At 49.7% G+C, this 15,122-nt stretch overlaps 1 protein-coding gene across 2 annotated transcripts in view; it reads right to left on the bottom strand.

Moving 5' to 3' along the window:
• ANXA6 (annexin A6) overlaps positions 1 to 15,122 on the bottom strand; it is a 52,717-nt gene that overhangs the window by 12,159 nt on the left and 25,436 nt on the right. Inside the window, exons 13-22 of one of the 2 annotated variants that reach the window (XM_079918410.1) lie at positions 14,525 to 14,583; positions 13,041 to 13,119; positions 11,250 to 11,331; positions 9,899 to 9,993; positions 9,219 to 9,332; positions 7,785 to 7,875; positions 6,886 to 6,965; positions 6,231 to 6,284; positions 1,196 to 1,213; positions 316 to 409 (exon numbers count right to left, since the gene is read on the bottom strand). In XM_079918410.1, coding sequence (XP_079774536.1) covers positions 316 to 409; positions 1,196 to 1,213; positions 6,231 to 6,284; positions 6,886 to 6,965; positions 7,785 to 7,875; positions 9,219 to 9,332; positions 9,899 to 9,993; positions 11,250 to 11,331; positions 13,041 to 13,119; positions 14,525 to 14,583 — 766 coding nt within the window. The remainder of the gene's footprint in view (positions 1 to 315; positions 410 to 1,195; positions 1,214 to 6,230; positions 6,285 to 6,885; positions 6,966 to 7,784; positions 7,876 to 9,218; positions 9,333 to 9,898; positions 9,994 to 11,249; positions 11,332 to 13,040; positions 13,120 to 14,524; positions 14,584 to 15,122) is intronic. The other variant, XM_079918411.1, reaches the window with a different exon arrangement.

Genomic DNA, 15,122 nt, shown 5'->3' on the forward strand with positions numbered 1-15,122 from the left:
CAGAACCTTCGAATCCTCAACGCAGCATTCTAGGCAGCCACTACCAATCCACTGGAGTTGGCCTTGGAGGGAAAAGCCACCTGCCATCTCTTATCCCAGGCATCCCACATGCTTCCCAAAGGAGGTGAAGAGAGCTGGCCCGAGGCTGAATGATGCCGTTAGCAGCAGAGCCAGGACTAGACCTGGCTCCCGGTCCCCATTGGCCACCACACTCCCTTGCTGGGGTAAGGAGTGGGTGCGTGGGCAACTAGCTCCTATTGTCAAGACTAGGGGGTCTTCCTGCTGACTTGGGAGGGGGAGGGAGTCAGGCCTCACCTCTCCGGAGGTGCTGATAGCTACGCGTGCAGAGGATCATCATGAAACGTGTCTCCAGGGAAGATTTGTCTCCACTGGGCGTGTCTGCTATTTCCTGCAGAGCCGGGGTCGGGGAGAGAATTTGAGAGGGAAGACACGAGAAAGCCTCGTTTGTTATTCACTTTCATGTCTGCCTGGGCCGAGGGCAGTTAGAAGCTGGGCTAACTCAGCCACCCAAGGAGGCTGACGTTGGCCCCTTCCTTCTTCCTCGGACTCCACATCCCCGCTCCAGTTCCCAGAGACCCCGTGGACTCACCCAGAGGAGCTGAGCACAGAGCACTTCCACCCTGGCCTCAGGGTCACGGGACTGGGCCCAGGGGAGGGGCAAACAGGCACTGGGCATGGACACTCAGACTTCTCCTTCCATCTTTAAACCCCTCTGAAAGCCCCTCTGGGGAAGTGTGTCTGTGCACGTGTGCAAGGAAAAATGGCCTAGCCAGTGTTTCTCCAAGTGGGGTAAACAGGCAAACATATTTTTACACATCACATATGTAGGCTTCCACAGTGATCTTCTAGCCAGCTATCAGTTCTATTTACATCGATATGAAATTTCCTTTAAAATAACTCATTTTGGGTTAAAATAAAAAGAGTCCATTTAAAGAAAATTATTCACATCTGGTGGTATGTAGCACAAATCAGGCAGATGGTGGGTAGTGAAGTTTTGGGAAACACTCGCCTGGCCCATATGTCACCCACCGGGGTTCTGTGGAGGCCCTGAAGGGGAGAGAGAGAACCTGGGGGGCACGCCCCCAAATCACTGCCTGACTCTGCCCCTCAGCTCCGCCCAGAGGCACAGCCAGACTCAGACCTTTAAAATCCACGTGAAGAACCGGGCACTTACCAAGATCTCAGCAGCCACCTGAGAGCAAGGAGGAGACAGGAGAGAGAGGGGGGAAGGCAAGAGTCAGAGGAGGCCCGGAGAGGGGGCCCTGGGGTGCAGGTGAGGGAGCCTGGCTCAGGGTGGCAGAGGTCCCACAGTCGGGGGCAGGGAAGGGGCTGGGAGGAGGCACCTTCCCCTGACCTTTGGGCTGGAGCTCAAAATGAGGACAGGTCTGGGAATTCACGATGAAACGTGTTTACTGGAGGGGTAAGAGGAGGGCACAGGACAGGACACTCTACCCCTCACGCCTGGCAACCTAGGGAGGCTCCTCAGAGCCACCGAGAAGTTCGACGTGAGACGTGCCCTGTTTCCTACACCTTTTACCACACTCGGAGTTGAAGGGTCCTTAGGAGACCTGTCATTTACCCCCTCATGTTACAGACAGGAGACAGGAAAGCTGAGGCCTGGAGGGGACGTGCAGCCGATCAGGTGGAAGATGCCAGTTGTTCAAGTCATCTTACAAGGGTGAATTTTCATCATCACGTTATGCTGAACACAAAATTCTGAGGTTAGGACACTACTTTGTTAGGCAAATAGCTGTGACTCGCAGGGCCTGGGAACAGAATATAGCCAGTCCTGTGTACCCCAGACTGAGTTTTGCCTTTTCTTTTTTTTTCCGAAACTCTGCCAACTACTTTATTCTATTGGGCAGACTGAAATCATCCTCTTTATAAACATCTCAGTAGACTTGGGCTTTAGAAACCTTTGCATTAAATAAATTTGTAATGTCTATCAAAATTCAAAATGCACACACCGCTTGATCAAGCGACTACACGTGGCTAGGAATTTCTCTTACAAATAAACCAGCAGAAGTCTTTGGAGATATTGTTCACTGTAATAGAGAAAAACTGGAAACCATCACTAGATCACTTGTTAAACAGGCAATGGTTCATTTAGTAATGGAAATCCACGCAGCGAGTAAAAAGAATCAGACTGGTCTACAGGGCTGATAAGGAGAGAGTTTCCATTTAAATTAAGCAGAAAAGTAAAGTACAGCATGCTGTGTGTAAGTGTTCCTTTTATCTAGATGAGAAAAGATAAATGTATGCTCACTCTTTCATATTTATTGGGAAGTCGTGCTAGAGGGGTAGTCAAGATACTGTTAACAGCGGTTACCTTCAAGGAGAAGGACTGGGGGGAAGAGCTTTTGCATTTTGTTTTATTTTTCCTGAAATTTTATGTTTACATTTCTTCAACATGCAAATACGTTAATTTTTTTTTTTTTTAAGTCAAATAGGAGTTATCAGAGCTACTAGGATTATGGGATGCTTCTGGTTTTTATTTACACTTTTCCATATTAAAAACAACCTGGTTGCACCTTGAGGACATTATGCTAAGTGAAATAAGCCAGTTACAAAAGGACAAATACTGTATGATTTCAAATATATGAGGTCCCTAGAGTAGTCAACTTCATGGAGACAGAAAGCAGAATGGTGGTTGCCAGGGGCTGGGGGGAGGGGGAGTAGGCAGTTGCTGTTTAATGGGTACAGAGTTTCAGTTTTGCAAGATGAAGAGATCAGTGGATGCACGGTGGAGACGGCTGCACAACAGCGTGAATGTACTTAATGCCAATGAACTGTACACTTCAGAAAGGTTAAGATGGTAAATTGTACAATGTGTTACGTGTATTTTACCACAGGTTTTTTTTTAAAAGTTATGCTAAAAAGTCTAGTATTGCTATTAAAAAGAGGGAGATGTTTAAAAAATTAAACAAAATGGAATCTAAAGTGTCAAGATTCTTTACTTATTTGGATGAGAAGAACCCCCAGATATATTTGTTTTTTCAAAGCACTTGAAGACCATCCTATTTGTAATATGAAAAATGCAGTGGGTAACTACAATAATTTTCCAGATATTCAACACAAAAGCTTTTCCTTATTAGCTGAGCCACTTCATGCCAAAATTAATCTCCAAAAGTTAGAGTTACCACATGACCCAGCAATTCTACTCGTAGACATACACCCAAGAGAAATGAAAACATACATGCACATAAAAACTTGTGCACAAATGTTTATGGTAGCATTATTCATAATAGCTAAAAACTAGAAACAACCCAAATGCCTATTAGCTGATGAATGGAGGTTAAAAAAAAAAAGTAATATATCCATACAATGAAATATTATTTGGCATTGGAAAAGAATAAAGTACTGATATATACTATGATATGGACAAACTGTGAAAACATTACAATAAAGTGAAAGAAAGTAGCCACAAAGGGCCGTATATTGTAGGATTCCATTTATATGAAATGTCCAGAATAGGTAAATCTATATAGGCAGAAAGTAGATTAGTGGTTGCCTAGGGCTGGGGGGTTGGGAGGAAATGAGAGGAACCACAATATGTACTGGGTTTCTTTTTAGGATGATGAAATTGTTCTAAAATTACTGTGGTGATGGTTGCACAAGTCTGTGAAGACACTAGCAACCACCGAATTGTATTCTTTAAATGGGTCAATAGATAGTATGCAAATTATATTTCAATAAAGCTGTTATATTAAAAAATAACCTGGAGATTGAATTATCTAAAAATGGCTACAATTTTCATTTCACTCTGGGTCTATAATAATTAGATTATTTACATGATTTACTGCTCACACTGGAACACTGAGAGTAAAGGGCAAGCTACTTGCAATACTGTGGGGCAACAGGTAAACACTGGCCATATGTCACCTGATCATAACAGACCCAGATTTCCAAGAGCTTGAGGTTGTTCTCGATGCCCAGAGTGAGAGCCTGGGAAGGAGGAGGTGTAAAACCAGCAAGCACACACCGTCAAGCACTAATGTCATTATTTTTCTGGGGGACCTTGGCTCTGCATGTGAAATGCCTTCAATTTTTGTATACATTTTCCTCCAGCATTCCCAATTCACCTCTAGAAATCTATTCTAAGGAAAACAATCATGAATGTGATGAGAGTTGGTTGCCAGGGAGAGAGCTTTTTAAAAGAAGTTTGGTAGATTCTTAAGTATTTAGCCATTAAATGATGCTATTGATTTTTAAAAAATATGTTACCGTATTCACAGAATACTCATTTTTAACTGTTATAAATCAGGAATCCATTTTTATAAATACATAAAAAGACAACTAGAATAATATATTCTAAAATAGCTATTATTAGTAGTAGGTTATGGGGTTTTGTTTTTGGTTTTGCTTGTCTATTTTCTAAAGTTTCTACAAAATAATATGTATTACTTGAGAAACAAAATATTTCTAGCTATAAGGAAATGAGTCCACATTAAGATCAGGGTCTAGCAACTGTGAATCTGGAGAAGCAGCTGAGTTGGGCGGGGTCTGGCTCTGGCTCCCTTGGTTGACTCCACCCAGGTTCTCTCTCCCGGCTTCTCTCCTGAAAAGTAGCTGCCAGCGAGGCCCACCATTGCCCCCTGCTGGCAGCAACTAGAAGCATAGCCTCCTAGGCGGACCAGGCACCAAGCAGAATTCCCCGGAGGATGAATTTCAGGGTGATGGATGGATTTGGGTTGAGCTTTCAGGAGAAAGCCAGGTTCAAAGACCCTTAACGGCACAATGGGGCTGCTCACAGCAGTACTTAATAAATACCTGCTGAATGAGGGGATGAAATGTGGTCTCAGCAAGCCAGTCTGGTGGGGGGCTTCCCTAGACTGGGTTCCCAGGCTAGCCCCCCCAAACATATCTATAACACATTTGGAATACCTTATCTGAATGGAACCCTGCAGCTTCTGACAACTGTATTCCAAACAAGGGGCAGGAAAACTAGGTATCAGCAGCTACCTGCTTTGGAAGCTGCAGGGAAATTACTATACTGGGTCCTGGAGGATATTAAATGGTATTAAGTGCAGGTTTTGGAGTCAGGCCAGCCCGGCTTAAAATCACACCTCGGCCACTTACAAACTGTATCCTTGGATAGGTAAGGGGCTTCATTTTTCCTCCAGTAAGAAAATGGGGTCATACCAAAGTATGAAATAGCCTCAGCATCCTACTCAGTACACACTGTAATAGTTCTGTAGTTGTCGGGTTACAGGTACAGATTCTTCAGCTCAGAGGGTGCTGTAACATTTCACACCTCTGCTGGCAGAATTCAGAACAGGGCTGCTGCCCTGACTCCCAGTCTATCAGGGCTCTTTTCAACCCACCAACTGTAAAAGAAGGGGGCTGGAAACACTGGCTGTGGTATCTATGCCTGACCCCTGGACCTGGGCCGGGCCAGAGGATGCCGGGAAAAAGGCACAGGTGAGTGGGGACAGTGCAGATGGCCTCAACAGGGACTCCCCATCCATGGGGACCCAGAGGGACAATGGATTTGGGGTTGTCCAGCCTCCATGAGAAGCCATCTCCAGACCTCAAGCTCATCAGCCTTAGAAGCAGGGTAGCAGCAGAGCATCCAGGAGACCCTATAGAACCCCCTGCCCCCCTATTCACTTAACAACAGATATATATTGAGTACCAACCATGTGCCACTTTGGATACATCAGTGAGCAAAACAAAGACCCCAGCCCTCGATGAACTCCCTTTCTAGGTCTCCCAGGACATTCTCTTCGACTTGGTCACATTTTATGGATAATAAACTGAGACCTTTAGCACTCAGGCCCCCTTCCCAGCAAGCTCCCAGACCAGCGCCCTCTGGGTCAATTCCACCTGGGCCACTGATTTGCTGTGTGACTTTCAGAAGCCATTCACGCTCTCGGGGCCTCCATTTTCCAACTGTAACATGAGGGGCCTGACCTGGACCATCCATAGGTTCCTTCTAGCTCTGAGGGTCTAGGGCTCAAGCTCTACTCTTCACATAGGGAATGTCGGTAGAATCAGCACCACCCTCCCAAGCCTCTCTCTGAAAGTTCTGGAAAGTGTCCTAGTCTCACTTCTAAGGGTGGAGAGGTGCAGAGGCCAAAAGTCTAAGTGTAGCCGGTCACACCAGCCATGTCCTGCCAGATGCCTTCCCCACTCCCAGATAGCCAGGGCCTGGCATGGACAGATGTCAGCTGGAGTCACTGGGCGGGGGATGGGGTGGGGTGTCTCACCTGGGCATCTTCCCGCACCCGGTCCCGATCTTCTCCTCCCTCCTCACGGTTCCCCTGTAGCAGGACCAGTAAGAAAGTTCAGCCTCCAAACATCCACCCTCCCTGTCCCTCAGTAGCCACAGGACTTTGCTCAGCCACTCACCTCTCTGAATCCTCTCCCTCATGTGTAACATGGGGACAATAAACCTGCCTTCATAAGGTAGGCAGTCATGAGCATTACCACAAACATCGGGAAGGCGCTTAGCCCAATGCCTGACTCAGACACACTGAGCTTGCCATAACTGTGCATCAGGGCCTGGCGCCTGGGTTGCGAGAATTCAAGACATGGTAACAGAAGCTCTTGGATGATGACACAGGGAAAGGTCACCTACATGGCTTTGTCCTGTCAGCTGGGGGCCCAAAAAGCCAGGTTGAGGGCAATCAGGGAAGGCTGCCTGGAGAAGGGGGCACTAAGCCAGCTTTGAAAAGTGAACAATGGAGAAGGCATTGCACAAGTAGTAACTGCCTCAGTGGTAAGACTCTGAGGAGGCAGCAGGGGAAGACATCCTCTCATCAGGAGTGGACTCCTAACTCCCTGCCCTTCCCTGCAGCAACCCTTCCCCCCCTCCCAGGGCCCCAGAGGGCCAAGCAGGCCTGGGGCCGTGAATTCACACACCGTGGCCAGAGAGATGAGGATCCTCTTGAAGAGGCCGGACGTGTCTGAGCTCAGATCGTCTTCCAGGGACTTGTGATAGTCTGAGACAGAGAAAGGAGGTGTGGGCACCTGCTGGCCAAGAAGGACATGGGATGGGGAAGGGGTCCTAGAAGGGCAGACTGAAGTCAGAGCAGTGCTGGTGGGGTGGTGGAGATGAAGGAGTTTGTAGTTGGCTCTTGGGGGCATCCAGCTACGCTCCTGTTGATTTTGACAGTGATGTGCCCATCGGTCCATCATCTCCCTCTGCTCCTGCCCCTGCTGAGGGCTCAGTGCCTCTCCCCCCTCCCATACAACAGCCTCTCTGTCTTCACTCTCTTTCCTACCTTCGCTTCTGCATGGCAGTTGCTGGACACAAAAGCACAGCTCTGATCATGTCACTTCCCTGCTCAAAGACTCTACCATTTTAAAGCTGCTCAGAAGAGAAAATGCTTAAAACGTTTTTGACTGACACGCAAGGTTCTTCAGGATAATATGGGATCATTTGTTAAAAATTTATTAAAAATTTCAAGACGGTGACAGCAAAGCATGTAACCAGGCACAGGGCCTTCTGAATGTGGGGCCTGTGTGACTGCACAGGCCAAACGCCCATGAAGCCACCCTCTCTCTCCAGTGGCCTGGGTGCTCTCTCTCCCACTCCCAGTCAAACCCTCTTCTACCTCCAGGCCTCTGTCCTGCTGGGACTCCGTCTGGGGCACCCTTTTCCCAGATACAGGGCTGGGCACACCCAACGGGCTTATTAAAGCCTCGTGGCCTGAGAGGAGGGAGATGGGCCAGGGCTGTAGGGTGAGGCCAGGAGCTGGGGGACCTGCTCTTCCGCCCACACCTCCCAGCGGCACTGGCCCCAGGCCTCCCACACTCACCCTCCTTATAGGCCTCATTGATGGCCTGGATTTCGGCGTTGGTCCGAGTGGCCAGGATTTCGATGAGAACCTTTTCGTCTGTGCCGGCTCCCTAGAAGGTCAAGGCAAAGAGGAACTGAACCACAGCCCCGACCCCCGTACAGAGGCCCGACGGGCCCAGGTCAAAGAGACCCCTGCTCCAAGAAACCACACAGGAGGTCAACGCTCAGACCAAGCCTTCCCTAATTTTCTTTTTACCCTCAGATGTGGCCCCCAGACCAGACCTTGGCACAATCAAGGGACCATACTAGCTTGTAAAGATTTCCAGAACCTCCCATGAGAAGTGCTTTGGACCAAAAATTTTAAAAAGCAAAGAATATACAGGATATGGGGGTGTGTGTGTGTATAAAAATGCTTAGATGCATACATATCTGAATATAAATATTTATATCTAAGTACATAAAAAGGACAGAGGACATGCATCACAGTGTAACAGTGATTGCGGTCTCTGGGTGGGTGAGGGATCACAGATGATTTTTATTTTCTTCTTTTTTGCTCTGTGTATGTTTTCCCAAGCTTTCATGGTGAACACATATTTGTCAGGAGAAAACAACAAGTTCCGTGCTTTAAGGAAAACAACAAGGTGCATTTGTTTACATCTGGATTTGACGGACGATACATGGACTGAGGCAGCTGAGGAACCTATTATTCTAAGGTCTCCACCTTGGGGGAGGGAAGGGAGGCAGACAAGACTGGCTGACTGACGGATTCAAATATCTATTAAACACCCATTATGTGCCAGACACTGTGCAAACTGCTGGGGCAACGGCTATAAAAAAAGGTAAGACGTGTCTCTGTCCTGGGAGGTTACTGCCCAGCGGTCAACTGGTCTCTGGGTTCTCTGACCTGAAGGAAAGCTTCAACAGTCTCTTTATTAAAAGCCGGTGTGTGATGAGGACAGCCTTACCCTCAGAGTGTTCTGAGATCCATGGTCTAGCCCCATCCTTCTCCTAATTCCATGTTTTTAAGTCATTCCTTTTTTTGTCCAGGAATTTTAAAAGGACAATAATCTCAATTTGCTTTGCCCAGGGAATGTCTGCTCTCCTCTTAATCCTTAAGGAGCCGAAAACTCTAGTGGTTTCATGTGGTTGTCAAGTCAGGCACTCGAATCAGACAGACTCGATGCAAATTCCAGCTCTGCTACTTCCTAGTGCTATGACTTTAACCAAGTAACTTAAGCTCTGAGCCTCAGCTTCCTCATCTGTAAAATGGGGACAAAAGAGAGGCCTTGCCTTTGTGGGTTGATGAGACAGGGAACTGAGCTAAGACACTGAGCCCAGGATAGGTGTGGGAGGGGCGCTACCAAGGAGTTACACCCAACACACCTGGGCTTGGGAGGAGTACCTGTGTCACCCACAGAGACTGGACCCTACTCCCTTGGTGCCCACACCTTACCTCCATGGCTTTCTTCAACTGCTTGGCATCATAATGGGCCGGTGGCATCATGAGCCCCAGAATCAGCCTCGCCAGGTCTCCAGAGAGCTCAGACTTCAGGTCAGCCATCAAGTCCTGCAGAGAGCAGAACCAAGGTCACGCCAACATCAGCACTTGCCCACATGTGACTTGGAACAGGGAGGAGACGTGGAAGGAGGAGACGGGGGCTCCACGTGGATGCAGGGATCGTGGGAGCCTGTGTCTGTCTTGGCTGACACTGGGTTCACTGTTTTGAGGAAGCCAAAGAGGGTGGGGGAAAAAAACCAAGCTGGAGGAAGACCTGCTTGTTCTCCTTGGAGGCAGGGGACAGAGAAGGAAAGAGGGCAGTGCCATTTCCATCCTGGGGAAACTGGTCAGCCAAAACTACATGCCACTAACACAACTCATATCCCTGATCGAAGCTCTAAGTGGAGCCAGTCACACACGTGTTCCTGACCACAAGGAACCCGGGGTGCAGTGGGAGGGAGAGGTGTGTGTGCAGGCAGCCCAAATCCAGTGCCGGAGACACTCCAAGAACACGTGGCCACAGCGGGGGGTCCCACTGCCATGAAGACCCAGGTGCAGAGCTGGCTGTGACAGGCCGAGCTCCCTCCAAGGAGGAGCGTGGATGCGGGGCCCAGGGCCCAGGCTGAGGCCCTTACCCGGCCAAAGTGAGACTTGAAGGTCTGGCGGATCTGCTGCCGTTGGGCGTTGCTGCGGTGCGTGATGATGTCAATGATGGTGTCCTCGTCAGTTCCTGAGTCCCCAAAACCACAGTTCAGAGGAAGGCCTTGGCCCAGCTCCCCCATCTCCCCCAGTGATGGGCCCCATCCACTTTTGTCAGGGTAGAGGCCAAGATAGGCAGTCTTATGCCCCCAAGTCCCTGCAGGAGCCTTGCTTCTGGCCCAAGACACTAACTTCCCCTGGATTCCTTCTGCACTTCTTTCTGCTGTGTCAGTAGTTGAGGAAACAAAGACCCTTGGGGGAGCAGAGAGCACTGGGTGGAGAGCCAGGGTTTCTGAGTTCTAGTCCCAGCTCTGGCAATGGCCATCCCCTTGGACAAGTCCCCTCCCCTTCTGTTTCACGAAGAGCTGGAGGGGTTACTAAGGGATCCTTCCAACCTGACAACCTAAGTCCTTTTGGGGACCCTGCGTCCTTTCTCTGTAACGCCCTGAAAGCTGGACCCCAAGTCCCTCTAACCACAGCAGGTTGACTCTGGAAGGCATCAGGGTACCATTTCCTGCCCCTCAGATCAATGCTATCAACCTCAGACCTGGCACAGGACTCTGTCTTTATTTATTTGTTTATTTATTAAGGACTCTATCTTTCAAGAGCATTTTTACCCCTGTCATCTTACAGTCCTAGATATGCTTGGTAGATATTATTCCCATGAGACAAATGAAAATGAGGCCCAGAAGGTAAAAGACTTAGCCCAAGGTCCCCTGGGAGGTGCTGTTAGACAGACGGGGGAGAAAGGGCAATGGAAGCCAAACCCAGATGCGCTGTCCCCGCTGGCCTTCCTGAGGACAGGCCACCCACCCACAGGTGGTTCTTCTCATCTAAGCCAAACGGAGGCCTGGATGTGGGCAACCAGCAGGGGGTGTTCCCACGCCAGAAATGGCCTCTTGGGTTACAGGGTCCACATCCCTTATTTTATGCACGGAGATACTGAGACCCCCAGGTGGGTTACGGGACTTGCCCAAAGTCACACAGTGAGTCCGCAGCAAAGCCAGAGCAAAAACGCAGCCTTATCACCTAGTACTTTTTTCTATACCAGGGCCTGGGAGCACCTTGGTCTCTGGGAATGTTCCTTACAAACGCCCTCACTCCTCTCCTCCCTAGACCTAGGGAGCTGGAGGCTCCAGGGTGGTGGAGACTCAAAGCAAATAAAGGGCTCATCATCCTGCAGATCCCAGTCTGAGGCCTCAGCTCTTGCCCCTGCCAGGCCCATTGCCAGACCTGCCACCCCTGCTGCTCCAGAGGCCAACCTGGTCCCTTTCACGTGCCCCTTACCAAGTCCCTTCATGGCTTTCCGCAGGGCTTTGGCATCTGTGTCAGGGTTAAAGTCACCAGCTGGGTGCACAGTTCCTTTCACCTGCAAGAAGCAGAAAGTGACTCAGCAGGTGCCTGGAGGCCCCCCGGGGGCCAGGCCAAGAAAGGAGCATGCGAGGGAGGGGAGGCTTTTTCCCCATGAGCCCCAAACCAAGCAGCTTGGGGGGAAAGAGGCGGGGGTGAAGGCACAGCAGACAGACCCCTGCCCTAGAGCTGAGAGAGGGAGGAGAGCGACAGACCCAGGCCTGGGAGCAGGTCAAGTGCTGTCAGGGGAAGAGAGGCCGGGCTCCTGCCCCAGGAGTCAGCTCTGGCCCAGCTGCACTGGAACCCAGTCCCTCGGAACCCTGCCCTGTTGCCAAGGTCTTTTTGCCTCTTAGAGAAACACTCTCCCTGAAAAGGCAACTGAAATGTTCTGAAATACCAGAACAGAGTTGCCCAAATTTCAGTCACTCCTGAATGACTTCATAATGTTTTCTATATTTGTGTACACCCTATGTTATTTCTTAATATTTTAACTTAATTCAGCTTCTTTTCTGTTTTATTTAAATGCATTCATTTTGAAGGGTATTTAAATATGCCTAAAGGGCAAGGATTTTGGTCCATTTCGTTCTTTGATATACCCCAAGAGCCTGCAGCAGTGCCTGACACAGGGGTAAGCTCTCAAAAAAAATTTGCTCAATGAATTAATGAATGAAAATAATTTTATATCACTATCATGAATAGAAAGTTGGTGTCATGTGCCATAAACTGATAATAACCCATGAAAATACATGTCATAAAAACAAAACACATGTTTTCAAATACCACCTAATTTAACAAGACACCGTTGCTTGCCAGCAGCTGTGAACCTGAAGCTAGCTCTCTCAGCTCTTTGTGAAAAGGGGAAATTAGCGACTATGGCAAAGCCGTGGCACCAAACTGAGACTCCTTCTTTGACATTAACAATAAGGTCGATGAAAGTGAAGTGGGGCAGCTTTCTCACTATGTGGACTCAGGGTTATTTAATGCCATGGAGGTCCCCCTCCCCAGAAGAAAAACGCAATTCATTTCTCATATGACTTAACATCATCTGCAATGACAGCTCTTGCCTTATGATTGGGGAAACGCCGTCCTATAACATCAGAGCACAAGAGCCCTTGGAGGGCATCCAGACTGCCATGTCGAACAGCCTCGTCTGAGAGATGGAGACAGAGAGAGGTGGGGACCCGCCAAAGGTAGCTAGCGAGTGAGTAATAGAGTCCTAGGTTCCAAATATTTTCGTAGGGGCCAAGGGCTACCAGTCCCTGGATGCGTTTGCCCTGAGTACTTCTGTGAAAGCTTTCCTTCTTGCCCTGTGTGGACCCTGGGTCTGAGGATGGTCAGGATGACCAAGAATCCCCCAGTGCACCCAGGGGTGCCCAGCTGTTCTCAGTTTTCATGCCTCCAAAACCCAACTGTCGGACCTAGGATGGGACAGGCCCCGCTACTGAACCAACCAGGTCTCCATTTGGCAAGGTCTGTTAGTAGTTAGTGGGGCAGAACACCCCCCAGCATGTGAGAGGTGAACGCAGGAATCAGGTGCCAACACCAGAGTGCCCACCCACCCATCCATCACTCCGCGGAGAACAGGAAGCTTCAAGACGTGAGACTCAATGTCTCAGGTTGGCCACCAGGGGGCAGCTGGGTGCCAACCAGAGCAGCAGGAAGGTGCGAGCAGAAGAGTGGAAACTGTGGTCAAGAGGTCAAGCAGGCGGGGTGGGGGGAGGGTCTGACCTCTACTCGGGCCACTGCACTAAGTTCCCACATCTGATAGGCCACCTGCGCTGCCTCCGGGAAGAACTTGCCAGCAGCACTGGAACGGAGGGTGTTAGGGAGAGGACAGGAGGGAAGGTCATCGTGGGCAACACTCACACACAACGCAAGCACGCACGCGCGCACACACACACACACACACACACACTCATGCACACACACTTTAAGTAAATCCATCTGGCTTTCCCTTCTCTGCAGCCTGGGCCTCACCCATTCACCATAGCCCTCCCTCCACCTCTGAGAACCTTCTACCCTCTCTGGCGACCCCCCCCCCCCACCATGCTGGCTCTGAGCAGCAGCCTTCCTGGCACCAGGCCCCACGCAGGAGATGATTTCTCTAGTCCCTCAACCTCCCCTTTCCTCTTTATAATCTGAGTGACTTCTATCCAAGTCTCCCCTCTCAGACACTTCCATGACCAGCTTAGGGCCACGCCATCTCTACCTCTCCTTCTGCCAAGCACCCCGGTTTATTAGTTGCCAGGTAAATATCTGCTGAACTGAATCAGCCCCTAAGGCGCTTAACAAAGGTAAACGGGAGGCTCTCGTATTCCCTACTTAACTGGATCATTAGAAGCCCCAGAGAAGGGAAATCAGAGTACCTGTAGCTCCTTTCCTAGCACCCAAATCTGGTCAAGTCACGCCCCAATTTAACGCCTCCGATGGCTGGTTCTCTGCTACCCTTAGGTGAGGTTCGTGTGCCAGGAAGAGGCCCCAGACCCTGCCCACCTCTCAGCCTCATCTCTCCCCAGCATGCTACAGAAGTGTGACCTCAGCTACATAAATGAACCAGGCTGTGCCTTCTCCTCTCTAGGCCCTCTCTCCACCCCAAACACTCTCCCTCCAGGCCCTGTCTTCACCTCTTCACCTTCCTCCTTGCATCTCAGCCTCATTGTCTCCAGGAGCTTCCCCGCCCTGTCTGGCATAGTGCACCCTCTGAGGGCTCTCAGAGGCTCGTATACTTCCCCATCATGTACGTACACCCTGGTCTGTATGCTTTTCTAGGCCGGAGGCATCATCACTGTGCTTCCCCTCAATGCCTGCACATGGAGAGTACTTAATAGAGATGCTGAATAAACAAGGAGTCAGAGCAGGCATCTGTATTTTTTTCCATTTAACAGATGATGAAACCGAGAAGCACCTGTGAAGAAAGTAGCAGGGCCTAGACCCTCATATTCTGATTCCTGGTCCACACCCCCAGGCTGATTTCCAAGTTCACAGGAGTAGACGTCTCCATGTATGGAAGACCACACTCATGTGCACATACATGGACACGCAGACTTTCACCTGTGTGGTGCTCTGACCTTCGGGGAATCCCCAAGCCCATTCAATCCATCATCCATCCATCCATCCACCCATCCATCCAGATGAGGCCAAGAGAATCCTGACCGGCCACGACTGCGGCCACGCCCGAGGCCACGCCCTCCAGCCCTCGGCTGGTCACTTACTCATCATCTCCCCCACACAGCTTCAGCAGAGTCTTCTTGTACTCGCCAGAGGTGTCGTTCTGGGGAGAAAGACAGAGAAAGGTTACCTCTCACTCAGCCCTGGGATCCTCTCAGACAAGGAGGGGAGGTTCTCCCCCAAACAGGGGGAGGCTGTCCACGTATTCACAGCAGCCCTGACTCTCCTCCTGTCTGGAGGTGGCTGAGACCAAAAAGTGGTGTACTGGTAAGTAGTAACAACTGGCTCTCTGGGAAAAAAAGAAAAAAAAGCCCTGATTTGTAGCATTTGCCAATTTCCATGGTGTAAATACCTCCAATGGACAATTCCAAGCTACCGATATGCCTTTACTGAACGTGGAATTAAGAAGAGATGCCTTCCCCAGACAGCTGGCCTCAGCACACCCCTGCCACCAGATAAGCCCCAGCCGTGCTCTCCCACATGAAATAGTCCATAAGATAGGGCTCCCTGAGCAAAAACATTGGGAGTGCCGAAACCAAACAAACAAATGTACAGTTGATAGACACGGCACATTCCACATCCCTCTTGGAGCCTCGTAATGGACATACTAAAGTGAAGGCTGTGAGAAGTGCTGAGGTAAAG

The sequence above is a fragment of the Stenella coeruleoalba genome, assembly GCF_951394435.1.
Source record: "Stenella coeruleoalba genome assembly, chromosome: 3".
Taxonomy (NCBI): Eukaryota; Metazoa; Chordata; class Mammalia; order Artiodactyla; family Delphinidae; genus Stenella; species Stenella coeruleoalba.